Consider the following 26,215-nt stretch of genomic DNA (forward strand, 5'->3'; position numbering starts at 1 on the left):
GACAAATTTACTATAATATATAGTCATACTAACAAATGTTTGTGGAGTGAAAACCTATGATCTAATTATGTCTCCTTTTGATATGTTTGTGGTTGTGGTTGAGAAATAATACATTTATTACATTTGCCAGGGATTCAACATCCAGAGTTCTGCTTTTAGGCAGGATGGGGAGAAACTCTTTGGAAGTGACTCTCCACTTTGCCATTGATTCTGCTTTTTTGAGTAAACTGTGACTAGAATAAATTTCCTGTCCTCTGTACTTTTCCAGGTATACCTTTTAACATGTGTAATAGTAAAAATAATTAGAATTTAAATGCTCTTACCATGTAAATGGATAAGAAATGGCATTAAGTAAAACAGCAAAGAGATAAAAGCAGCTTATTAATAAGCTCGTCAGCACAAACTGAGCTTTATTTAATTGCAAGTGATGTAACCTATGTACACATTTGTTTCTCTTCCAAGTTTAACTGCTAAAATTGCCCTTACAGAGATTACATTGTAAATTGTATTTCATTAGTAATTTATTAAATTTGCCTGTCAATTAACACATTCTGTATGGAGCCTTAAAATGATGTTTTGAGAGTTTATTTACAATCATTGAAAGCCAACGGTTCTGTAAAACAGGTAATTACATCTCTTTAAACTCACAACATACATATATTTAAACATTTAAATAGAAGTCCATTCTCTTCAAAAGTAATTTTCTACTGCTTTTTCATAAAAATATAAAAAAGACAACATCTGTAGTTTTAAAAACCTATATTTAACCCAAATCAAGATTTTTCTACAAATGATACCTCTTTCCAAAAAGTTTAAAAGACATCACAAAATAATGTGATGTTAAACCAAATAATTTCACCATGGCCTGGTACTTTACTTTTAAGAAATACTGTGCAGTATTTCTTTTTAAACTTTCATGCTAGATTTCAACTGTGTATATGCTATGTCAACACACCAGATTAATCCAAGTCATTCATATTTATGCAGTAGACTGTCATATACGACCAGATACCATATAAACTGTCATACCACAATTGCAAAATGGTAAAAGGCAATCTTTATGAAAACTTAAGAATATTTTAGTAAAAGGCAACCAACATCACTCTAATTTTCTGTAAAAATTACCTCTCTTCCTTCTACCATTTTTTCCCCCTTTGAATGGTACCTTTTATAGCATATCAACACACAAAGGTATTTATATCACTTTTACTTAAGTTAGCTTTTTAAATGACTGTTTTCTTTTCTGATACACTGAATTTATCAAAAGGCACCAAGATTAGAGTCCTATGTAGTTTCAGAATTTTGTTCCTTTTTAAGTTCCTCTAGAATAATTTTTGTCATAAAAGGGTAACTCTAAGAACCAGAAGAAAATGAATGATACAACACAGTAACTTGAAACTTGTACCATCCAAAAGGTATAAATTTATTAATAGATTCCTTGAACTTTTCACTTAGGACAAGAAGTCAGAACAACTTTCTGAACATAAACATAAAAACAGAGCACACTTATTAACAGTAGGAAAACTCTAAGCTTATAGAGGTATTAAATCTTACATAATAACATACAGCCAAAAGCATTAGAAATTCACTGCCAGACAGATATTCTGATGCATTATCCTGAAAACATGTCTGATACATAGCACTAACATATAACAAAGTATGGCATTTATTTCACAGGGAGAAAAGATAGGTTTCATCACAAAAAGATTTACTAGATTTCAGCTTTGATTAATTTTAGAGATATATTTTAAAGGTAAAAAAAAAACAAGATTCACCCCTAAAATAAAAAAGTCTTTATATATATAATCCATTATTAATACTCTTTATGCTCTTACAATGTAAAACATTTAGAAACTTTTGAACTCTAAAAATTTTGATCAGTTAACCTATTTGGTCTTAACACATTCTAAATTCCCTTCTGAGAATCGCATTAATGTTTTTAGTCCATCAGTCCAACATGGATGGAACAATTCTATTTCTTTTTCTTCTTCTTTGGTGGTTCATCCTCAGAGCTACTATTTGTGCTGCTGCTGCTGCTACTGGAAGAGCTGGAATCTGAGTCTGAATCAGAGGATGAGGAAGAGCTTGTGGAGGAGGCTGAAGATGATGAACTGGAGGAGCTTTCATCAGAGTCACTGTCCTCTGAGGAGGATGAGGTAGAGGTCTCTTCACTCTCTGATGAAGAATCACTGGCTGAACTGTCACTGCTGTTGCTACTGGAACTGGTTACACTCTTAGACCTATTAGACAATTATATGCATGAGAAGCTGACATTAAATAGAATGTTTAAAAGCAATTTCACTTGAGTATTATGTATATATATATACTGAAGCTTTGCTAGCATGTTATCTCTAGATTTGATGTTTCGAGGATTGCTTAACTGTAATAACCCCACTGTGCCCACCCTCTCCCCCCAACCACAAGGTCTTTTACTACAGCAATTTAACTCTCTTGGATGGAGTCTGAGATAAGTGTACCTACTATACTATGCTCCAGAGTGAATGATGTTAGAATAAAGTTGCAGTTTAACAACTGGGTTTATTTAAACCTCATGTAGAGTGGTAAATGCTTCTTAACCTTAACTACTTTATACCAGATACAGCTGGTCAATAATTTCTTACCACTCTAATAACATTTCCTAATCTAAGACAAGAGAAATTACTTACTATTTCCAGGTACAAGGACTCTAGAAAGTTGGAGAAAAAGGATAAATGAAGGAAGAAACTCCAGATAGGTAAACAGAGGAACATATCAGAAAACAGGATGATATTTAATCATGAATTGCAAACAAGAGACTTCAGATCCAAATCTTTAACTATTATTTTAAAATCACACACCCCATTCCTCCAACTAGTATTATATATTATTTATATAATACTAAAGCCACACATACCTTTTTTTCTTGGTCTTTCTTTCTACATTAGTTTCTCCAATGCTGACAAATGTGAAGGGGGGAGAAAGCTCCTGTTAATACAGTGATTATAAACAGCTCAGACAAACGCTTCTGCTATCCCCAAAACTTTTTTCATTGGAGAAACACTTTGTCTTTTATCACATGTACTGAGAGTCCAGTGTTTATTGCTATAATCAAGAGGAAAGTTTCCTGTTGCAGGTGTATATGGTACACGCAGTCAACTTAACCAGCACTTAAGCAAGACAAATGTTATCAACTGTACTTTAGAAGCCAGGTAAGTTAGTAGTTAAGATGACCAAACACACCAATTTGATTGTTTTTTAGTTTTTTCCCAACTCATCTATTTTATTTATTCATTCTTGGCTGCACTGGGTCTCCGTTGCTGTGCACAGGCCCTCTCCAGTTGCAGCGAGCAGAGGCCACTCTTCTTTGTGGAGTGCAGGCCCCTCACCATGGTGGCCTCTCCTGTTGCGGAGCACGGGCTCTAGGTGCGTGGGCCCCAGCAGCCATAGCACACAGGCCCAGTAGTTGTGGCTCACGGGCTCCAGAGCGCAGGCTCAGCAGCTGTGGCGCACAGGCCCAGCTGCTCCGCGGCATGTGGGATCCTCCCAGACCAGGGCTCGAACCAGTGCCCCCTGCATTGGCAGGTGGACTTCCAACCACTGTGCCACCAGGGAAGCCCCTCTTTTTTAGTTTTGAACTTAGGTTGACATGGCTAAATCGACTATTTAGTGAACAACAGAACAAAGCAAGTAATAGCACAACAGCTGTAATTTATAATTTGGGTTTCTAGAATGGTATTATAAATGGCCATTTCATATAAAAAGAAAAGCAACCTTTAATTTAAAAAAACATTTCTTAATTGATTCACTTTGCTGTACACCTGAAAAGAACACAACATTGTAAATCAACTATACTCCAATAAAAATAAAAAGTAAAAATAAAACAAAAAAAAAACTATTTCTTGTGACTTCCTTGGCAGTCTAGTAGTTAAGACTCTGTGCTTCCACTGCAGGGAGCCCGGGTTCGATCCCTGGTCTGGGAACTAAGATCCTGCATGACGCGAGGAATGGCCAAAAAAATTTAAAAAACAAAAACAAACAAAATATTTCTTTTTCTGCATGTCCCCCAAACGTTCAGTTATTTACTGCTTAAGAACCAGAGACTTAATACTTCAAGACTGTGTTCCCTCACATTATTTATAAAGAACAAAGTCTGGAGATTTCTGAGTGAAATACACAAATGGCTTGCTGCTATACAGCTGCCAAACAACATGCATACTAAATCAGGCTTTAAAATTACAGATTTACTTCTATTACTATAAACTGTCCTGCAAATTTAACATTTGTATATTCTGAACTTCTCTATATTACCTAGATAACATTATATCCTTATTTCCTGGGTCCTCAAATATAAATATGTATTTATGTAAAGCTGTTTTACATGATGGAATTACTTACTGGAGAATTATAATTTTTGCAGTAAAATAAGTGGTAGAAGTACATTTGTTAAGTCACATCACAAGAATGCAAGATCACTGAAATTCACACACTTCCATAATTTTATCATTGAACCAAAAAATCAGCAGTCTTTATGTAACAGAGCCAAAACTAAAATTCATGTAGTTCTATGTATTTTTAAGACCAAGATACTTGTGTAATACAACTAGAAAAACAAAAGTAAATGTTGAAATGAAATTATTCATAACTCTTATATTTTATTCTTTAGGACAGAGGTCTTCAAACATTTTTTGCTTACATTCCTAATAAAAGAAGTTTGAAGAATTATGTTTTTCCCCTCAAAGGGTATAAAGTCTGGCATATTATATATTAAATATTGATATTTTAAAAAGAAAATCGTTACATCATTTTGGTAATTGTAAATACCACAAAATTTGATACGTATCATAATTAATTTTTAAAAAAAATGAACAAGCTTATCTTTAACAATTGGTACTTTTACACTGTCCCTTTTCCTCTTGGAACTTGAATTTTTATCCTCCTTTCCCCACAGAATGTATCCTAATATATTTTCATCCCTGAAAATTTTAGTGATCACTTACATTTCTCTGCAATAAAAATATAGACATAACTTGATATTATATCTTTTAATTACTTGTGATCATAAGGTTTTAAAAGTGTTTAAAAATTCTGAGTTGAATTACCATTATCATTACTACTATACAAATTGATTAAAACAATGTAAAATATATTATACATTTTAGTAACTATTATACATAAAAAAATTTCACTGGAACTGTACCTCTTAATGACATGGATTTTTTTTTTCTAGTTTATGTATCCATGGATCTTATTGCTTGACTATGACAGGGTTCAGTATCAATTTAATTCCTATATTTAACTTTTACAGATTTAACTCTGAGAAAGCTTGTTAACCTGAACAGGTAGATGGGAATAGAAAGAGTTTTGCTGTAGCAATGTCATTCAGTTCTCTGAATTCCTCCCATGTTATATTCCACAAGTCACATAACGATGTATCATTAAAATATACTTTTAAATTGACAACTCAATTAGATCCTCCTTCAATTTTACTGGGAAAAAAAATTACAAAAGAACTTGCTCCCAATAATTTGGGCCTTTTACTTTCTTACAACACCAGTATTTTGAAAAGTCTCTAGGATTTTATACATGAGCACAATATACCAAGGTAAGATTAGAGATAGGCGAGAAGTATGCCTTTCTTTTGTGAAATTAGAGAAGGGTAGGCAAGGTCTCATACAGATTTATTTTTGGAAGAAACATATATGAATATTGATAATCTACAAACTGGTTACCTGTCTATTCCTGTATAACCCTTGAAGAGCCTTCCTGTCCACAAACTGGAAGACTGCTGCCTGCAAAATCCAGATGTTTAAGACACTATTATATTGCTAACAGTCCCCATGAAGGTGCTACTTCTAATATGCAGCACTAAGTAGACCTGACACCTTCCTGTTTCAGTTTCTCTGAAACACATAAGCTTACTTATTTCATGGGAATTTAAAAAGCGTTATTCAAAGGGCATAAAAGGATAAATAACAATTTTTCCCTCCTACCCAGTTCTCTTTCTAGAAAAGAACCACTATTATCAACCATTTATATTCCCCCCCCAAAAAGCTCCATTATTCCTTTTTTCTCCCTTTTTAACATAAATGATAGTAGATTATATATATTGTTCTCTACCTTGTTTATATACTTAGTATAAGTATCTTGGGTACTTACTTTGGATATCTTTCCATATCAGTTCATATAATCTACCTCATAGTATTCTGCTGTCATTTCATTGGCAGTTGAGGCAAGAAAGCAAAGTGATTAAGAGCATGGACTCTGGAGACTGGATAGTTGATTTAACACTTAACTTTTCCACTTACTTGCTGTGTGACACTGAGCAAGTTACTGAACCTCTCCATGCCTCAGCTTCTTCATATGTAAAATGGGAATTATAATAGTACTTACCTTAACGGCATAGATGTGATGCTGAAATAAGCTAATAATTGTAAAGACCTTAGTACGGTGCCTGGCACACAGTAACACTCATTAAACATTAGCTAATATTACAATATAATCTAAATCTGGATAACCACCATAAGATATTTAGTCCCTTAATAAATTTTATAAATACAAATAAATATTCCTTTGGACACCATATGTAACCTTACCTTTGTTGTAATAATAATCTGTTTTCTTTTTCTTTTAAAGCTTTCTTTAGTTCTGCTGTTCTTGAAGGCCTATGTAGGTACTTTCTTTTTCCTGTGCATTCATAAGTCCAATGCCCAAATTCCAAGCATTTCTGACATCTTACATGTTGTTTATTTGCTTCACTACAGAGTAAAAAATAGAATACAGGCCTTAAATTTTTGACCTGACATTTTCTGTCGTGAGAAGCATAAACAATATAAGCATAAAATGATGCTTATATAAAGGTACAATTCAAAAATAAGCATCATTTTACACTTTAAATTATTTGTTAGATTTAATCACAAAGCAATACAGTAAGTGGTTAAGAGCATGGACCTGGCAGTTAGACAGAACTGAGTTCAAATCTTCTTCCCTCAATTCCATTCCAGTAATGGCAGACTAGGTAACTCAGACCAACTCTTCAGCTCAAAACTAGAAAAGACAGTCAAAACATTTTTAACAATGTGCTCGAGGTACCAGAGAACTAACAAGAGATTAAAGAATAACCAAGCCAAGATATGGAAGAAGCTGGAAACCCAGAGTGGTCAGCCCTACATTTAAGTCAACTCTTGTGCTGGGGTTTTTTCCCAACTCAGGAGGGTAAGCAAGCATCAGTTATAAGGAGCAAGGGAGACAAATTATGCATTCAGAGTTGGGACTCTGAAGGGCTTTACTCTAAGAATAAAGCAACTGCTTATCAAGTGCAGCCCAGCTTCTAGTCACCTAGGAGACTAAGAAAAATCTCAGTCCCTGAAATTGAATTAAGGTGTGGCAAGTGAAGAAAAATAGATAAAGGAATTGGAAAGGAAGAAATAAAATTGTCATTCCTTACTGATGATGTATCATGTAAATGGCAAATCCAACAGACTCTACAGATAAAAAAAATTTTTTTTGGCCCTGCCATGCGGCATGTGGGATCTTACTTCCCCAACCAGGGATCGAACCCTTGCCCCTTGCATTAGGAGCGTGGAGTCCTAATCACTGGATCGCCAGGGGAGTCCCAAAACATTTTTTAATAATTAGAATTCATAAGTGAGTTTAGAAAGGTTTTATATTGGGGTCAGTAAACTTTGTCTATAAAGTGTCAGAGAGTCAATATTTTAGGCTTTGCAGACCAAGAGGCAAAATTGAAGATATTACAAAGGTATTTATATCACAAGAGAGAAAACAAATTTCTACAAATATTTTATTAACGAAAATATTTCACATAAAAGAGGGTTATTAATGAGAAGAATGGAATTCTTTTCTATAAGATAACATTTCACTGAATTGAGGTTCAAAATTAGTGTTCTCTATCATCAAATTGATCATATATATACAAACATATGTAAAAAGCATTCTTAGTTTGCAAGCCTACAACAGGCAGCAGGCAGGATTCAGTGGACTATCATTTGCCAAACTTTCTATTAGATATTAGGTCAACACATAAAAATCAATTGAGTTTCTACTTAACAAAAATAGTTAAAAATAAAATTTTAAAAGGTGGTATTTATAACATCCTGAAAAATAACAAGCACTTATAAATAAGTGAAAGAAAATATGTGCAAGAATTCTATGCAGAAAACAAACATTACTGAGAGAAATTAAACATCTAAATAAGTAGCTAAATAAAAGCATTACCATGTTCATAGACTGAAAGACTCAATATTGTAAAAAATGTCCATTCTCCCCAAACTGATTTATAGATTCGAAGCAATGCCAGTCAGAATCTCAACAGGTGCTTGTTTGGTATGGAACTTAAACTTATTCCCTAAAATGTATATGGACATTCAAAAGGCCAAGAATAGCCAAAATACCCTTATAAAGGAACAAGTAGGGAAGACTTAGATTAAAAGAAATTGACTTGTGGTGATCATTTTGTAATGTATGGAAATATTGAATCTCTTTGTTTTACACTCGGAACTAACGTAGTGTTGTAGGTAAATGATATTTCAAAAACAAACAAAAAAATTATTAAAAAAAGAGTTCAGATTTGTGGTTAACAGAGGTGGGGGATAGGGGGAGCAGCAACTGGATGAAGGCAGTCAAAGGTACAAACTTCTAGTTATAAGATAAATAAGTACTAGGGATGTAATGTACAACATGATTAATGAAATTAACAGCTGTACGTTATACATGAAAATTGTTAAGAGAGTAAATCTTAAGAGTTCTCATCACAAGAAAAAAAATTTTTTTCTTCTGTTTCTTTAATTTTGTATCTCTATGAGATGATGGATGTTCGCTAAACTTATTGTTAACAGTGACTTCATGACGTATGTAAATCAAATCATTATGCTTAAACTTATACAGTGCTGTACGTCAACTATATCTCAATAAAACTGAAAGAAAAAAATAAAAGACAGTGACTTATGATACAGCTATAATAACTAAGAATGTGAGATTGGAGCAAATATATACAAATATGCCAGTGGAACAGAACAGAATGTCCAGAAATAGACTAATGTATACATGAGCAATTTATGACAACCATGGCATTAAAGAGCAGTGGGGGGAAAGGTTAGATTATAAATGATGTAGGGACAACTGGTTATGCATATGGTAAAAATAAGACTTAACCATAAGCCAACAATGATTACAGACTTGGCCAAACAATAAGGTTTAAAAGACAGTATAAAAAAAGTGACATATTTGAGTTAGGAATTCTTAAGAAACAAAAACAAAGCACTAAGACTTCCCTGGTGGCGCAGTGGTTAAGAATCCACCTACCAACGCAGGGGACACGGGTTCGAGCTCTGGTCCGGCAAGATCCCACATTCTGCGAAGCAACTAAGCCCATGTGCGACAACTACTGAGCCTGTGCTCTAGAGCCCGCAAGCCATAACTACTGAGCCCATGGGCCACAACTACTGAAGCCCGCGTGCCTAGAGCCCGTGCTCCGCAACAAGAGAAGCCACCGCAATGAGAAGCCTGTGTACTGCAAGGAAGAGTAGCCCCCACTCACCACAACTAGAGAAAGCCTGCGTGCAGCAACGAAGACCCAACACAGCCAAAAATAATAAATAAATACATTAATTTTTTTTAATACATTAATTTTTTAAAAAGCACTAATCATAAAAGATTGATAAATTAGAATTACTAAAATTAAGAATTTTCAAAAATTAAGAATTTCTGTTCATCAAAATATACTATAAAGAGAGTAAAAAGAGAAGCCAAAGAGTGGGAGAAGATATTTGTAACACATTTTGCCAACAGCTTCATCTTAAGTATACAAAGAACTCTTATGAATCATTAAGGAAAATGATGTATAATAGAAAAATAAGATAAAGTGGAAGATGGAAAAGCAGTACAAAAATGGGATTGGGAAACAAATTAATAAACACATGAAAAGGTGCTCATTACTAACCTAAGAAAAAGCAAAAACCACTATAGTTGAAGAAATGCATACTCTACAGTCCAGCAATTCCACCTGCAGGTACTTACACAATAGAAATCTACACAAAACTATACCAGATAACATGTATAATAATATTGGAATATTGCTTTCCTTTATGTAGCTTTTAAAAGTTTTGAAATAATCACAATCTTATAGAAAAGCTGTTAAGTACAGTTCAAAGAACTATTTTTCCTAAATCATTTGTGAACTGTTTTTGCTGAGCCATTTGTAAGTTGCCAACCTGATGCCTCATCAAACCAGAATACTTTACTGCATGTTTTCTATAAACTAGGACATTCTCATATACACAATGTAACCATCAAAATCAAGAAGTTAATGTTGATACCTTCAAGATCCCATTTAAGTTTAATCTTCAGACCCCATTTAAGTTTCATCAAATGTCCCAAAAATGTTCTCTATAGCAAAATCCAGTTCTGCATCAATGTTGCACATGTTGTCATGTCTCTTTAGTCTCCTTCTGTCTGGAAGAGTTCCTCAGTCCTGTGTCTTGCTTTACATGACCTTGACTCTTTTTGATGATTACAGCCAGTTATTTTGTAGAATGTGTTTCAATTTTGAGTTGGAGGATTTGCTTCCAAGTTCACTCATGTGGCTAACGGGAGGCTTCAGTTCCTTGCCTGCTGGCCTCTCCATAGGGCTGCTTACAACATGGCTTTACCCAGGGAGAGTAACCAAGATAACTCAAGAAAGAAGTCAGTCTTTTATCACCCAATCTTGGAAATGACATACCATTACTTTTGCTATATTCTACTGGTCATACAGACCAACTCTGGTACTCTCTGGAGGAGAGTACACATGAAGCAGGGATCACTGGAGATCATCTTGGAGGCTGGCTACAACATCTGATATCTCTATATGATTAGATTCAAGCCATGTATTTTTGGCAGGAATATAACAGAAATGTGCCGTGTTCTTCTCACTGTATTCCTGTCAGGTGACACAAGACTTCAATTTGTCTTGTTTCTGATGATGTTCGTTTTGATCCCTTCATTAAGGAGGGTCGACCAGATTTTGCAATATAAAGTTATTTTTTGTCCTTTTGTAATTGAGGTGGTTTTAAATTATGTCCACAAGTTCGATGATATCCTTACTTCAAGGGTTGGAGCCTAACTACCCTCCCCGTAAGTGTGGCTAAGACTTAGTGACTTGCTTCTAACTAACAGAATAAAGCAAGGTGATGGAGCGTGACTTTAAAGATTAGCTCATGTAGCTGCCATGTCATGAAAACACTCAAGCAGCCTCTAGGGAGGCCCACGTGGTGAGGAACTGAGGCTTCCTGCCAACAGCCCTGTGAATAGCTATCTTGGAAGCAGATCCTCCAGCTGTGGTCAAGTCTTCAGATGACTGCAGCCCCTGGCAATATCCTGACCACAAACATATGGAGAGAACCTGAGTCAGAACCACTCAGCTGGGACTTCCCTGGTGGTCCAGCGGTAAAGAAGCCGCTTTACAACGCAGGGTACGCGGGTTTGATCCCTGGTTGGGGAACTAAGATCCCACATGCCACAGGGCAACTAAGCCCGCGCACCACAACTACTGAGCTCCCGCGCCTCAACTAGAGTCCGCGAGCTGCAAACTACATAGCCCATGTGCTCTGGAACCCACGTGCCACACTACAGAGCCCATGTGCCCTGGAGCCTGCGTGCCACAACTAGAAAAGAGAAAACCCACATGCCACTAGAGAGAAGCTCACACGCCACAACAAAAGATCATGCATGCCTCAATGAAGATCCCGCGTGCCACAACTAACACCTGAGGCAGCCAAAAGAAAAAAAAAAGAAGAAGAAAGAAAAAAGAACTACTCAGCTAAGTCACTCCTGAATTCCTGACCACAGAACTGAGATGTTTATTGTTAGAAGTCACTAAATTCTGGGGTAATTTGTTATACAACTATAATTAATAACTAATAAAGCAATTAATAAGTATTTTGTGGGTTGGTATTTGAAAGTACATAAATATCCTGCTCATTAAATTTTTAGTTCATTTATTCATCTATCAGTATGAACTTATTTTTCTATTTTATTGAATGAGTTACTATCCGTTACCATGATTTATTTTGATGCTCAGATTGCCCTAGATTTGGTCAGTGGGAATCCTTCCAAGTTGGATTCTGTGTTCTTTTGACATGTTTCCTTCATTCTTTGAGCACTTCCTTGCTTTCTGGTACAACAAAAAATTCCAGGCTCATCTTATACTTTCCCTGTCCTGAAATCAGGCCTTTTCAGGCCTTTCCAGGCCTGAAATCAGCCTGATGGAACCCTGATGACATTCAGAGTCAAGATCAGGGCACACATGTGCTCACTGTAACTGGAATGTTGCTGCTCCCAGGTACCCTCAGTGGACAGAGCTAGGGAACAACACACACATTACTATCCATGTATCAAATACACACACTTACAGCTACACTTAACTACATATTTTGAAAACCATGAATTCATAGCGATCCCTTTAATGCCAATCCAACTTCACAGAATTTACTCTATTTTCTCCTTCCCCATACCTCCTCCTCCTTCAGTGAGAAATCTGGCTCCCATTACCCTTAACAGATTTACTTATTTGGTCAATTTGTCTTATGAAACCAATTGCCCATTGTTGCCCCCTCCCCCTGACAGATGCCCTCTTTACTCCACTTGGGCTCTGGTGCTCTGCCCTTTGCTGTCCTCCCACACGCACCATGTGAACATGCTCCTCACCCTGCTTGGGCTCTGACTTCCACTGCCGGGCCAGCCCACCTCACATGAACTCATTTCTCTTTCTATTTAGACTGTGCTACCCCATACCAAATTATACCTCCCCTCCCCCATGGAGACATTCTCCCCACTAGGGTGACAACTTGTGCTAAATGGCTCTCCCTGTGTGGAAACCCCCCTCACTCTGCTTGGGATCTGGTGCCCTGCATTGGATCTTCCCTCAACTGGATGCCCTCTGCACCCTGCTGGCACTGCAAGCCAGTTCACGTCCCTATGTGGATGCCCTAGTTACTCCCCTTCAGCTCTGATACTCCAGTGCCAGGTCAGTCCTCTGCATGGATCCATACCACCTCACGGCTTTAGGACTAACTTGTTCAAGTAGGGAAGAGGAAGAGGAAGAGCTATAATAATATTCTTAACAACAAGATTTGTAAAATCCTCAAAACTGGAAATAATATCAAAGAAGAATGTATGATCTGTGGTATAGAATACACTGGAATACTTCATAGTAATAAAAATGAACAAATTCCAGCTTAATTTAGCTCAGATGGAGCTTAGATATAAGAAGCTAAACTCAAAAGAATCTAAATTGTCTGATTCTGTGTAAAGGTTAAAGACAGGCAAAATTAAACTCTAGTGAATAGTTAGATGGTAAAAGCACAGAACAGAAGCAAGTAAGTAATTACCATAAATGTTAGGACAGTGGTTACTTTAGGAAGCAGGGAGGAGGTTGTGATTGGGAAAGCGCCTTGGTGGCATCTAGTATATTGGCAATTTTTTATTAAATACTTGATCTGGGTGGTAGTTACATGGGATGTTCTCTTTATAATTACCTATTAAGGACATATTTATGTTGTCTGAACTTTTTTGCAGATGTGTTATAGTTCACAACAATAAAAATTTTTAAAAATCTTGGCTCTTTCACTACAATAGCTTTAGGCTCGTTAGCAAGCCACTTTTTGAACTTCAGTTTCTATTCTAAAAAATGGGATAATATCTACTTCACTAGGTTATTGTGAGAATTAGATAAGACCATAACCGTGGTTTATACTTACTGTGTGCCAGGAATTTAGCTAAGTACTATTTATACATAAATACATCTAATCCCCATGACAACCCAATGAGTTTGAGAACAATATCCCCATTCTACAGACTGGGATGTTTGTATAGAAAGCAGTAAGGAATCTGGCATAAAGTAATACACAAATAAATGGGAGTTGTGAATATCAATCCACACATTAGGCTAATCAATTATCTGGACTAACGATACATGGCAATTTAAATTTTCTCAAAACATGGTTGCATGATGGGATGGATGCTGGATTCTTAATTTCGACCTAGAGCAGTCACCTTTTTATCCCTGGAGAACACGTAATTGGTGTTCAGTAAATGTTTGTAAAATGAATGACTATTTAAATAGGCAAGGGTTTAAGAGGACATATACTGTTTATAGTATGCTTTTCATTAATGAATTCCCACATCGTCAGCCAGCTTCTGTAATTTTGACAGTCATTTATTTTTAGCATTTGTTCAAAAATTAAGCCAATCCTAATGTGAAGAACTAATGTTTCAAGCAAGGAAATACTACTCAGTAGTAGTTGTTTTTTTTTTTTTTTAATAAATTTAATTATTTTTGGCTGCGTTGGGTCTTTGTTGCTGAGCAGGGACTACTCTTCGTTGTGGTGCGTGGGCTTCTCTTTGAGGTGGCTTCTCTTGTTGCGAGCATGGGCTCTAGGCGCACAGGCTTCAATAGTTGTGGCTCGCGGGCTCTAGAACGCAGGCTCAGTAGTTGTGGCGCACGGGCTTAGTTGCTCCGCGGCATGTGAGATCTTCCCAGACCAGGGCTCGAACCCGTGTCCCCTGCATTAGCAGGCGGATTCTTAACCACTGCGCCACCAGGGAAGTCCTGAGTGGTAGTATTGAAAGATAATAAAGAAGAGTCAGCTTTTTGCCTAGTAATAGTTCATAAATTGCAGTAAGCAACTGCCAGAACCATGACTATAACTTCAGAGCTTACCTGAATGTGTAATGTAGCAAATTGTTAAGGCTATCAATAATAAAACACTCTATGGACTTAATATTAAGTTACCCACCTTTCAGGCAAAAAGAACCACTAACACATTTAATATATACACAATTGTAATATGCATTCCAGAAATAATAAATTCAAAAACATTAAAGGATAATTAGTAAAAAATGTAAAATCATGACTCTCATATAAATATAAAATGAACACATGTCAAAGGTTTTATTTAATCATTAATTAATAAGGGAACCAGTAAGATGTTGCAACTGGTTCAAAACAGAATCCACACAACACACATATATGGGCAATCAGGAATGCAGGAAACGAATTTACAAATAGTTAAAAACTGATCAATAGACACAGGGCAAGAATCAGTTGTACTGCCTTTTCATGGGTAAGAATCTTTTCTACCAGCTTTCTACAATTTACAGAGTTATTTTAAAATAGCTCAAAGAGGGCTTCCCTGGTGGCGGAGCGGTAAAGAATCCGCCTGCCAACGCAAGGAACACAGATTCGAGCCCTGGTCCGGGAAGATCCCACATGCCGCGGAGCAACTAAGCCCGTGGGCCACAATTACTGAGCCTCCGCTCTAGAGCCCATGAGACTCAACTACTGAAGCCCGCACGCTTAGAGCCCGTGCTCCACAACAAGAGAAGCCACCGCAATGAGAAGGCCGCACACCGCAACGAAGAGTAGCCCCCGCTCGTCACAGCTAGAGAAAGCCCGCGCGCAGCAACAAAGACCCAACTCAGCCAAAAATAAACTAAAAAACAAAACATATATATATATGAGCCATATGTGTGTATATATATATATATATATATATATATATATAAGCCATATATATATATATGGCTCAAAGACAGTGAGGCACAGGCCCTCACAGAGTCACTAGCCAGGATAGGGAATTAGACAAATCAGTCAGTAATCTTTCTTTTTTTTTAAATCCATTTCAAAGCCTTTCACAATTATTCCTAACAATGAAAATATGGAGGAGGGTGGAAGCCTCTCAGAATCAAGGAAATAAAGTCTTCTCCAACTCATAGTTTGTTTTCCCAATATTAAGAAACTTATAACCTGGGATCCCAGCCATTAAAAATATTATCTACCAGCACTGTGGAGTTTGCTTTTTGTTGTTATAAACAAAACATTCACCAATATCTAAAGCCCACCTATGATGTTCTAAACATTAACACCCTTAAAAATACTTAAATCTTCCATATAGAATACTGAATGAGACACACCTATAATTTCAAAATGAACAAGATCAGCATTTATTTCTTTTCAAATGAATACCCTATTTAATAATATTCCATTTCTATATTCTAAGTTAAGGCTTAAGGAAGCGTTTTAATGGTACAGCCTTTTTGGGTGAAACCACCTTCTTTGATACCATTTCTGTCAGATTGGCAAAGCTGTTTTTTAAGCCTATTGTTGGCAAAGATGGAGGATGGGCACTCTAAATATAGTAAGATACACATTCTTAATTGCTGGTAAGAATGTAAGTTGCAGAGACTTTCTGAAGGGCTATTTGGTAATATGCAACAAAAATCTTAAAAATGTACATACCAAATAAACAAAAAATATAATATAAATGATGATTATCTATCTAGAAAATCCCTAAGAATACAAAATGGAGCTACTAGGACTAATAAATGAGTTTAATAAGGTCACAGGATACAAGGTCAATATACAAAAGTCAATATACTAGGAACAAACAATTGGAAATTGAAATAAAAAAAATACTATTACAATACTTACTTGTACCCTTGTTAGACTCAACATAGAGTTCCAGCCTGTCAAGACCTTTCCAGATTGGGATTTCGTCATCCATTGTATTAGTTATCCCTCTCAGCTTTGTGTTAACTGCAGGTTTGATAAACACGCACATGTGTCCTCATCCAAGTCATTTATAAAAATGTTGACAAGACCAAACTGAGGACCAAACTCTGCAGGCCACCATGGGATACCTCTATATATTTACTTAAACCCATTAAACAATACTCTTTGTCCATGATGTTCAATTGATGTACCTAATTGTTCTGTTTTCACAAGGATATTGTGAGAGACTTTTCAAGATGCCTTTTTGAAATCCAAATACCTAAAAGGCAAAAAGAGTATCAATCTGTAATGACTTGATACCTGATGATCTTGGCTTTTCTTTCTGAACGTATTTAATAAATCCAGCCAGGATTTTGGCTGGAATGGATATCAAGTTCACTGGTCTGGTGTGTGGAATCTACCATTCTCACTTTGAAAATCAAAACAGCATTTGCCTACATCCAGTCCTTCAGCATCGTTCCTGTTTGCCAGGGGTTCTCAGATTACCAACAGCAGTACAGCCGTCTCACCTGGAAAATCTCTGTTATGTTGGGGAGCAATCACCTGGGTCAAGTGCCTTAAACACATTCAGAGTGGATTAGGGCTCTATAACTCACTCCTCAAGTATCTTGGGCTTCAGTTCCAGTCTTCTCATTCTGCATATAATTATATGTGAGTGAAATCTGATTCAAAGTTAAGTTCCTGAAAGATCTGCTGAATGAAAAGTTCAAATTTCCCCCTTTTCCTCCTTTAGTCCAAAGACTTTTAAAAACAATGTCAATAGTACTTTCTCACTTCTCATAACTTGTAGTTTAAGCTTGTTCTTATGGAAGTGCTATATGCTCTTTATAAATAAAATTAAATCTTTTTGATGAATATAAAATGAAAAGTAAAGGCTCCTCTTCTGCTTTCCCCCCAAAATATTCCCCAAATTCTCCTGGACTCCCCTTGCCTCTAAAGGCCCTCCCTCTCCAACTCCCTGGGAACTGTCCCGACAGTCTGCAAACCATGACAGGTTTCATTACACACCATGTTTTCTTTCCAGTAAGACTAGAAGCTCCTAAAGCTAAGATTGTCTTTTACTTCTGTGTAGCTCATGTACCAAATACAAGCATACTGCAGAAATGGACCAGCTGTTTAACTGTCTGATACTCCAAAACTTATGTTAAAAGCGCTAGAAGTCTTACTTTCACTTCATATTTAAGTGGACATTGGTTGGTTTTGTCAATCTAGCAATCATTACCTCCTCTGACCTACCCACCCATTCATTTATTTTTATTTTATTTTATGTTTTTTCCCACCCATTGGTTTATAAGGATCCATTCAATTATGCTGGGAAGAGAATGAGATCCAAGTCAATCAAAGCTTCATAATCCCATAGACATGGTTCAGGGTAGGGTATGTAACCCAATCTAGACAATGAGATGTTATCAACTTGAAGCTGAGAGGATATAAAGGACCCTAGATACTGCAGCCATCTTAGGACCAAAGGAGTGATCTAACCAAGTATGGAACCAACACCCAAAAGGGCAAACCTGAGAGAGATTAGACTCTGGTGATATCATTTAGTGCACATCTATTAAGTATTACTGTTACTCCATTCTTGATCTCAGAACCATATGACTTCAAAGCCTTCTTCCTCCACCAAGCATACTACTACTTCATTCTGATTCCTTAAGTCTTTATCCTTATGTTCAAGGAACCTTATCAGGCATGAGAGGTAGTCTGATGAAAGGGAGAAGAGAAGGATCAGGGCTCTTAGAATACAAAATATAAATATAAAAAGAAATACAGGGGCTTCCCTGGTGGAGCAGTGGTTAAGAACCCGCCTGCCAATGCAGGGGACACGGGTTTGAGCCCTTGTCCGGGAAGATCCCTCATGCCATGGAGCAACTAAGCCCGTGCACCAACAACTACTGAGCCTGCGCTCTAGAGCCCGCAAGCCACAACTACTGGGCCCGCATGCCACAACTACTGAAGCCCTCGCACCTATAGCCTGTGCTCTCCAACAAGACATGCCACTGCAATGAGAAGCCCGCGCACCGCAAGGAAGAGTAGCCCCCACTCGCCGCAACTAGAGAAAGCCCGCGCGCAGCAACGAAGACCCAATGCAGCCAAAATTAAATAAATTTACTAAAAAAGAAATATAAATATACACATTAGAGCAGACTGTGAGCGATATATTATTAACGGGCAAATGGTGATGCCGTGAAAAGCTAACAGAGTGAAAAAGTGTCAGACGTTGTTTGGGTATGCAGACTGATAGAAGAAAAAAAAGGTTTCACAAGAAAGGGGCATCTGGCACAAACTCCTGCATTATCTGTTCACAGCAAACCTCTTGTGCTATTCTCTCTCGCTCATTATCCACAATGGCCATCTTTTGTTTCTTAAAAACTAAGCTCTTTGCTGTCTCAAAACAATTATGCTAGTCTGGGTGCTCTTTCCCCAAATCCTCTCATGACTCGTTCCTTTCTCACATTTCCGATCTCTGTTCAAACGCCACCTCTTCAGAGATGCCTTTCCAGTCCAACCAACCTAACCTGGACCTTTTTCTCTTTCCATCACCTCTTATTTCCTTCAAAGCTCTTGTCATCAACTGTATTTACTTAAAATGTTTAGTTTATCGGCTCTTTCCACCAATAGAATGTAAGCTTCCTGAAAGCAGGGATTCTGTCTTGAACACCTCTTTTTACTTACACCCAAATACCGGCATAGAGCGATAGGTAATGCATAAATTAATATTTGTTGGAGAATGGATGGCAGAAAGTGAGACGAGAGCTTGGCAGAAAAGTCAGGCTGTTCCTAGGGAAGGCGATAGGAAGGGGCAGGAAAAGCCAGCTGGGCTGGAGGTTGCACAGGAAGCTGAAGGTTTACGTCGGCGAGACTAGGCGGTGTTGGACGAGGGCTACAGGCTTCGCCCGGTCACGCGTGGGGGTGGGCGGCCGGGTTGGCAAAGGGGCATAAAACTCTTAGCGAGACTTAACACGAGACTCTCTTCAGGCACCCCTAGGTCCCGCCCAGCGGTCTTACGCAGCCGTCTTCCACGAAATCGCTAATCCACATACATCAAACTTACCGCCCTGGCCCGAGCCCCTTGCGGGCAGGCGACGTGTGAGAAAAACGGCCAACCTCCGCCGGGCCACGCTGAGGATCCCACACCGACCCCGCATACCGGCACCCGCTCACTAGCCGGCTGACGCGCTTCTCCCCGCCCCCAGCCCGCCCCGCGGCCCGACTCCAGCCCTAACTTACGCTTGTCTCCGGGCTATGAGGCGATGCATGGGAGTCGCCATCTTAGCGCGGCTGAGGCCTGCCGCGCTGGGTTTTGGGAAACTCCTCAGAGGGGGCGGGGACTTAGAACTCCGGAGGCCGTAGGCGTGGGCGGGACCAGTCGGGCCTGGAGAGCTAACGGGGCAGCTTTGGGGGCAAGTAGTGGTTAGGGCCTGGTCTGTTGTGTTTCCTGTGTGCGTCTGTAGTTTGAGGGAGAGGAATGAGGCAGGTTGACCGGTCTGAATGAGGGATTTTAAGGATGGGTCCACGTATATTGCGTGGAGAGGCAGGGAAGAACATTCTAGAATGAGGGATCCATCTAGCCATCTTTATAAACAAATGAATTTATATATATATATATAAATGAATGAAACTGCAGTGTTCAGGACACTAGAAGTAGTTTGGATAGCAAAGTAAAAAGGAATGAGTTCAACAAGATTGGGACCATCAATTGAAAAAGAATGACTTTAGCAAACTATAAAATGCAAATATATGTTAATTGTTTATATTTTTATGTTTTTCATAATGATGTTATAAGGCTATATAGGTAAAGCTGCTTTTTCAACTGGAAAAAGATTATACAAATATTAATTCTTTAAGGATATTTTAGTATTTAGTGTCAGTCGTGGAAATTTATTCTCTTAAATCCAGTCTTTGAAATATAGATAACTTTTTTTTTTCAACATCTTTATTGGAGTATAATTGCTTTACAATGGTGTGTTAGTTTCTGCTTTATAACAAAGTGAATCAGTTATACATATACATACATCCCCATATCTCCTCCCTCTTGCGTCTCCCTCCCACCCTCCCTATCCCACCACTCTAGGTGGTCACAAAGCACTGAGCTGATCTCCCTGTGCTATGCGGCTGCTTCCTACCAGCTATCTGTTTTACATTTGGTAGTGTGTATATGGCCATGCCACTCTCTCGCTTTGTCCCAGCTTACCCTTCCCCCTCCCCGTGTCCTCAAGTCCATTCTCTAGTAGGTCTGCGTATAGATAACTTTTTGAAATATATATATGTATGTATGTTTCTGTGTCTCCATTTTTTTAAAATTTGTTTTTCAATTAAAATGTTTGAGGAACTGAAGGCAGAGCATTGAACAAATAAAGTCATTGTACACATGGAGCTTTCTACAGACAATAAACAAACGCAATGTCCAACGTGCGTGAATAGTCTAAAGAAAAATAATTTAGCTTAAGGGGTAAAGAGTGATTCAGCAATGGGAGTTAGAGAAGGTGACGTCATGCAACCTTTGTGCACATCTTGTTCCTTAAAAAGTGGAATCTTACTCTCTGTTCTGTTCCTCAGCTTGCTTTGTTCATTCCTCACTGTGTATATGGACATCTTTTCCCATATCAGCACATGCAGATACAATTCATTCTTTTCATGTATTATGTTATATGGATTACATGGATATTCCACAATTTATCCAACCAGTATCCTGTTGTTGAACAATTAGATCATTTAACACAAAGATGGAATGAACAGATTTTTAAGCACTCACCCATGTTTCTGTAACATGACTTCCTAGAAGTAAAAGTGCTGGGTCAAAGGATATGTGTATTTTTAATTTTGATAGATTATACATTTTGCTCTTTTTAAAAAATATTTATTTATTTATTTAGGTTGCCGCGGTCTTAGTTGCTGCATGTGGGATATTTTAGATGCAGCATGTGGACGCTTAGTTGCAACACGCGGACTTCCTAGTTGCGGCATGCATGCGGGATCTAGTTCCCCGACCAGGGATCGAACTCAGGCCCCCTGCATTGGGAGCGCAGAGTCTTAGCCACTGGACCACCAGGGAAGTCCCTATGGCTATATTTTTAATACTAATTTTTAGTTTTTGAAACACCATTTACTACATAATTTATCACTTCTTTATTGACTTGAAATGCCACTCCCTTATAACTAAATATGTACAAATTTAATTTGTTTGGACATTCTGTTTTCTTCCAAAGATCTGTTTGTGCCAGGATTTGTATTGCTTTAATTTGCATAATTTTATAGAATATTTTGATATCTGGTAGGGCAAATCCCTCCTAAATATTCTTCTTTTCCTCAGTTTTCTTTGTTGCTCCTAGGTATTTACTTTTCTAGATGAACTTTATTCACAAACTTTCAAGTTTTCCACAAAACGATATTAAGATGTATTTGTCAGGTAACTTTAAAAAAAATTTTTTTTTTTTTTTGGTCACACTGTGCGGCTTGCAGGATCTTAGTTCCCTGACCTGGGATCAAACCCTGACCCTTGGCAGTGAAAGCGCAGAGTCCCTGGACCGCCAGGGAATTCCCATTTGTCAGCTAATTTTAAAAGAAATTGCACTGCAGGGACTTCCCTGGTGGTCCAGTGGTTAAGACTCCCCACTCCCAATGCAGGGGGCCCGGGTTCAATCTCTGGTCGGGGAACTAAGATCCCACGTACCACAACTAAGCACGCATGCCGCAACTACTGAGCCCTTGCACTCTACAGCCCGTGTGCCACAACTAGAGAAGCCTGTGGGCTGAAGTGAAGAGCCCTCATGCCACAACGAAGACCCAGATCAGCTAAAATAAATAAATTAATTAATTTAAAAAAAAAGGAAACAAATGGCTCAGGAAGAGCTTTAAAAAAAAAAGAAAGAAAGAAATTGTACTACAGCATATGTAAAATGGTAAGAGACAGAATAAGATATAACAAATAGAAGGGAGGAAGCAAATGACATTTTTTGTGATGATTTGGTTTGCACACCTGGAAAACCCACAAGAGTTAACTGAAAGCATCTAGATACAGGGGCCAGATACACACACACACACACACACACACACACACACACACAATACAATAATATTCTGCTTTTTTGGGACTTCCCTGGTGGTCCAGTGGTTAAGAATCCGCCTTCCAATGCAGGGGACGAGGGTTCAATCCCTGGTCAGGGAACTAAGATCCCACATGCGGGGCAACTAAGCCCGTGTGCCACAACTACTGAGCCCATACGCTCTGGAGCCCGTGTGCCACAACTAGAGAGAAGCCCGTGTGCCGCAACTAAGACCCGACACAGCCAAAAAAAAAAAAAATCTTTTTTTTCAACGGCAAGACCAAGCCAATGTAGCACTTTCCCATTGAGGCCCGTGGACTTGAGGGACTCTCAACTTTGTCCAGAGGGCCCAGGCTAAAATTCAGACACTAAGTACTGTAAACCTTAATGGATAGAAGCTGAAAAAAATTTAAAACTCTTGTGAAAGCTGCAAGTAATTCCTAGCTGGCAAAAAATGAACACTTTAGGAGGGAAGGGGGGAAGGGCAAGATAGAGGTAGGGGATTGAGAGGCACAAACAATTAGGTTTGCTACAAGGATATATTGTATGGGACTTCCCTGGTGGTCCAGTGGTTAAGAATCCACCTGCCAATGCAGCGGACATGGGTTCGATCCCTGGGCTGGAAAGATCCCACATGCCTTGGAGCAACTAAGCCCGTGCACCACAACTCCTGAGGCCGCGTGCTGCAACTACTGAAGCCCGCGCCTACAGCCTGGGCTCCACAACAACAGAAGCCACCGCAATGAGAAGCCCGTGCACCGCAACGAAGAGTAGCCCCCACTCGCCACAACTAGAGAAAGCCTGTGTGCAGCAACGAAGACACAACGCAGCCAAAAAAAAAAAAAAAAGGATATATTGTACAACAGGAGGAATATAGCAAATACTTTATAATAAGTATAAATGGAATATAACCTTTAAAATTTGTGAATCACTATACTGTACACCTGTAACATATAATATTGTATATCAACTATATGTCAATTAAAAAAAAGGAAAAAAATGAACACTTTACTAAGACTTAAGCAGACTATTCTTTTGTCCTAGGAAACCTTCCACCAAGTGTCTTATAGTTATGTAAGATGTGGGGGAAAGGGGGGGTGGGATGAACTGGGAGATTGGGATTGACACATATACACTAATATGTATAAAACAGATAACTAATAAGAACTTGCTGTATAGCACAGGGAACTCTACTTCACATCGCTGAACAGTAGAAACTAACACAACATTGTAAAACAACTATACCCCAATAAAAAAAAATTTAAAAACAAGAAAAGAAAAAGAAACTGAAATTGAAAGACTGGCTTTGAGAATTAAACCTTACCTCAGCTAATGATTTTAATTGACACTATGTTGCTGTGAAACAAAGTTGATTTATTTCATAACTCAATGTTAGAAAACAGTAGGAGACACAGACAAAAGGCACATTTTATTATGTGGTATTTATTTTCCATGATATATTCATTTTGGGACAATACACTTTTTTAAAGCTTTACTGAGGTTTGGTATACAATAACTTGCATATATTTATAGTGTATGAAGATGAGATTTGATATTTATAAAATATTTTATATATTATAAGCTTTTTATAAGGCTGAAATTATCACAATTATGATCATGAACATATCTATCACCACCAAAAGTTTCTTAATGCAACACTGTAATTCCTGATTACCACCCCTCTGTCACCATCCTTCAGAAACCACTGATCAGCTTTTTGTCACTGTAGATACTTTGCAATGGGTTAAAATTTATATGAATGGAATAATACAGTGTTCTTTTTAACAATGCTTTTTTCACTCAATCATATTGAGATCCACCCAAGTTATTACAATTATAGTTTAATTCTTAATGCTAACTTGTACTCAACTTTATTGCTATTTGACAACTTGCTTATGCATTAACTTGTTGATGTGCCATAGAGCATGCCCAGTTGTTGGTTGTTATAGATAAAGCTATGAAATTTTGACTAAAAAAAAAAAAAGATGTGGGGGAAAGGTGGGTGTAAAAGGATGGATGTGCTAGAGGGAGATTTGCATCTCTCTGAACTGGGCTGCTTTTGGTCAGGATTGTTGTTTCCTGCCCTGACCCTGACCGGTTCATGAGCATCTGTGGTTAGAGAGCTGAGCACAGAACATAGTTTGCCACCTCATGAGCAGGGAAACGATACACTCCACAGGGACCTGTGCTTAGAAAAGTCCCACACTTGGCTTAATGCTTTTCTATTGCTGTCTTGAAATTCTTAATAACTTTTGAACAGGGAGTCTCACACTTTAATTTTGTACTGGGCCCTATATATTATGTAGCTGATCCTGTTACCGAGTCCAAGCTCACTCTGCTCGCCGCACGGCATGCCGATAAATCGGGAGACCAGGTGTTGAGGCAAGGAACAGCGACTGGACTGTATTCGGAAAGCCGGCAGACCAAGAAGACTGCGGACTAGGGTCCCCCAAAAACCATCTTATCGGGGTCTGGATGCCAGTTTCTTTTATAGAACAGAGAGGGGGAGGAGGTGAGGAAGTGAAGTAAAAAGGTCATTAGTTTTATCTGGCTTGGCCAGCATCGGGAAGGGGACGTGTTAATTTCTTCTTTTCTGCAGCCATTCACAGGTGGGCAGGGTCAGATTGTCTCCCAGTGACCTGAACAAAGGCACTTTAACATTCAGACAGAGGGGCAGGGTTCCCTGTGGCAGGTCATTATGTATGATTATAATAACAAAAGCAACAGAGAGCAAAGGTTGAAGTCAAAGAAACAGATCCAACATGGAGTCCGATTTAGTTCTTCCCTGTTACAATCCTGCACCAGAAGTTGGTGAATGTGTTTTCATAAGACTGTGAGATTAACCACAATGGAAACTAGCTCCACCAGGATCAGAAGAGGGGAGAGAACGGATCCACCAACTTTTAAGGTTTTTGCCCTTTCATCATGTTTTACAACTAGTTATTGCAACTATTCAGGAAAAAGTGCTGTAAAATTGGACCCTGGTGCAAAATCAAATGTGGGTTCTTCCTTCATATGCCTTTGCATACCACAAAAAGAGCTCTTCTCCTTCCAGTAGGATAAGAGAATTTGACTAACTTGTCTAAGTAAGGGAGAGATTCAGAGCAGGGAGACCATTTGTTTTGTAAAGGGGAGTGGCCATGCAAGGGGACTGGTGGAAAGCCATTTGGGCCTCTGTGGATATGAGGCTCTGGTTCTCCAAATGAAAAAAGGATGGCCCTTCCATCCACCTCTGGGCTTGTGGGTGAGAGTGGTGCCTAAAGCTCCCTGGAGTGGGCTAAGAGCTGCCTTCCTCAATTATTTCCACTTTCCAACGGGGCTTGAATACTAAATACTCAAAAATTGTATCGTATTCTCTCATCTTCAGACACAGCTGCTTGGGTCCTTGGGCCTTGATGACATGCCTTGCTATGATATAAAGCTGTGTGCTTGTGAGTCCAGGATTTGCTGGTTTAGGAGAAACGGAAGTTGACATGCTGAGAGAAGTAGAGAAGAGAGACAGAAAAAGACCTACCTAGACTTGATTGCCTTTTCCTTTGATTCTTTGGGTTATCACAGCCTTCTTTCAGTAAATCTCTTTTGTGATTAAGATGGTTCAAGTCAAGTTTCTGTACCTTGCCCCCAG

The 26,215-nt window shown here is 38.3% G+C and overlaps 1 protein-coding gene across 1 annotated transcript; it reads right to left on the reverse strand.

Moving 5' to 3' along the window:
• Positions 1 to 781: 781 nt before the first annotated feature.
• Positions 782 to 19,845, reverse strand: ZCCHC10 (zinc finger CCHC-type containing 10). The gene is made up of 4 exons (XM_068535871.1): positions 19,775 to 19,845; positions 6,573 to 6,734; positions 2,894 to 2,935; positions 782 to 2,240 (listed from the first exon to the last, which is right to left on the reverse strand). Exons 1-4 carry the CDS (start codon positions 19,813 to 19,815, stop codon positions 1,973 to 1,975), a joined length of 513 nt encoding a protein of 170 aa, XP_068391972.1. The 5' UTR covers positions 19,816 to 19,845; the 3' UTR covers positions 782 to 1,972.
• Positions 19,846 to 26,215: the final 6,370 nt, after the last annotated feature.

The sequence above is a fragment of the Eschrichtius robustus genome, chromosome 2 (assembly GCF_028021215.1).
Source record: "Eschrichtius robustus isolate mEscRob2 chromosome 2, mEscRob2.pri, whole genome shotgun sequence".
Lineage (NCBI taxonomy): Eukaryota > Metazoa > Chordata > Mammalia > Artiodactyla > Eschrichtiidae > Eschrichtius > Eschrichtius robustus.

What these genes read in the sequence shown, in the direction of transcription:
- ZCCHC10 (XM_068535871.1), bottom strand. Translation starts at nt 19,815, where the DNA reads ATGGCGACTCCCATGCATCGCCTCATAGCCCGGAGACAAGC. An exon ending in CTCATAGCCCGGAGACAAGC is followed by an intron (nt 6,735 to 19,774) that starts GTAAGTTAGGGC and finishes TTTACTCTGTAG; the next exon opens with TGAAGCAAATAAACAACATG. An exon ending in AGATTATTATTACAACAAAG is followed by an intron (nt 2,936 to 6,572) that starts GTAAGGTTACAT and finishes CACATTTGTCAG; the next exon opens with CATTGGAGAAACTAATGTAG.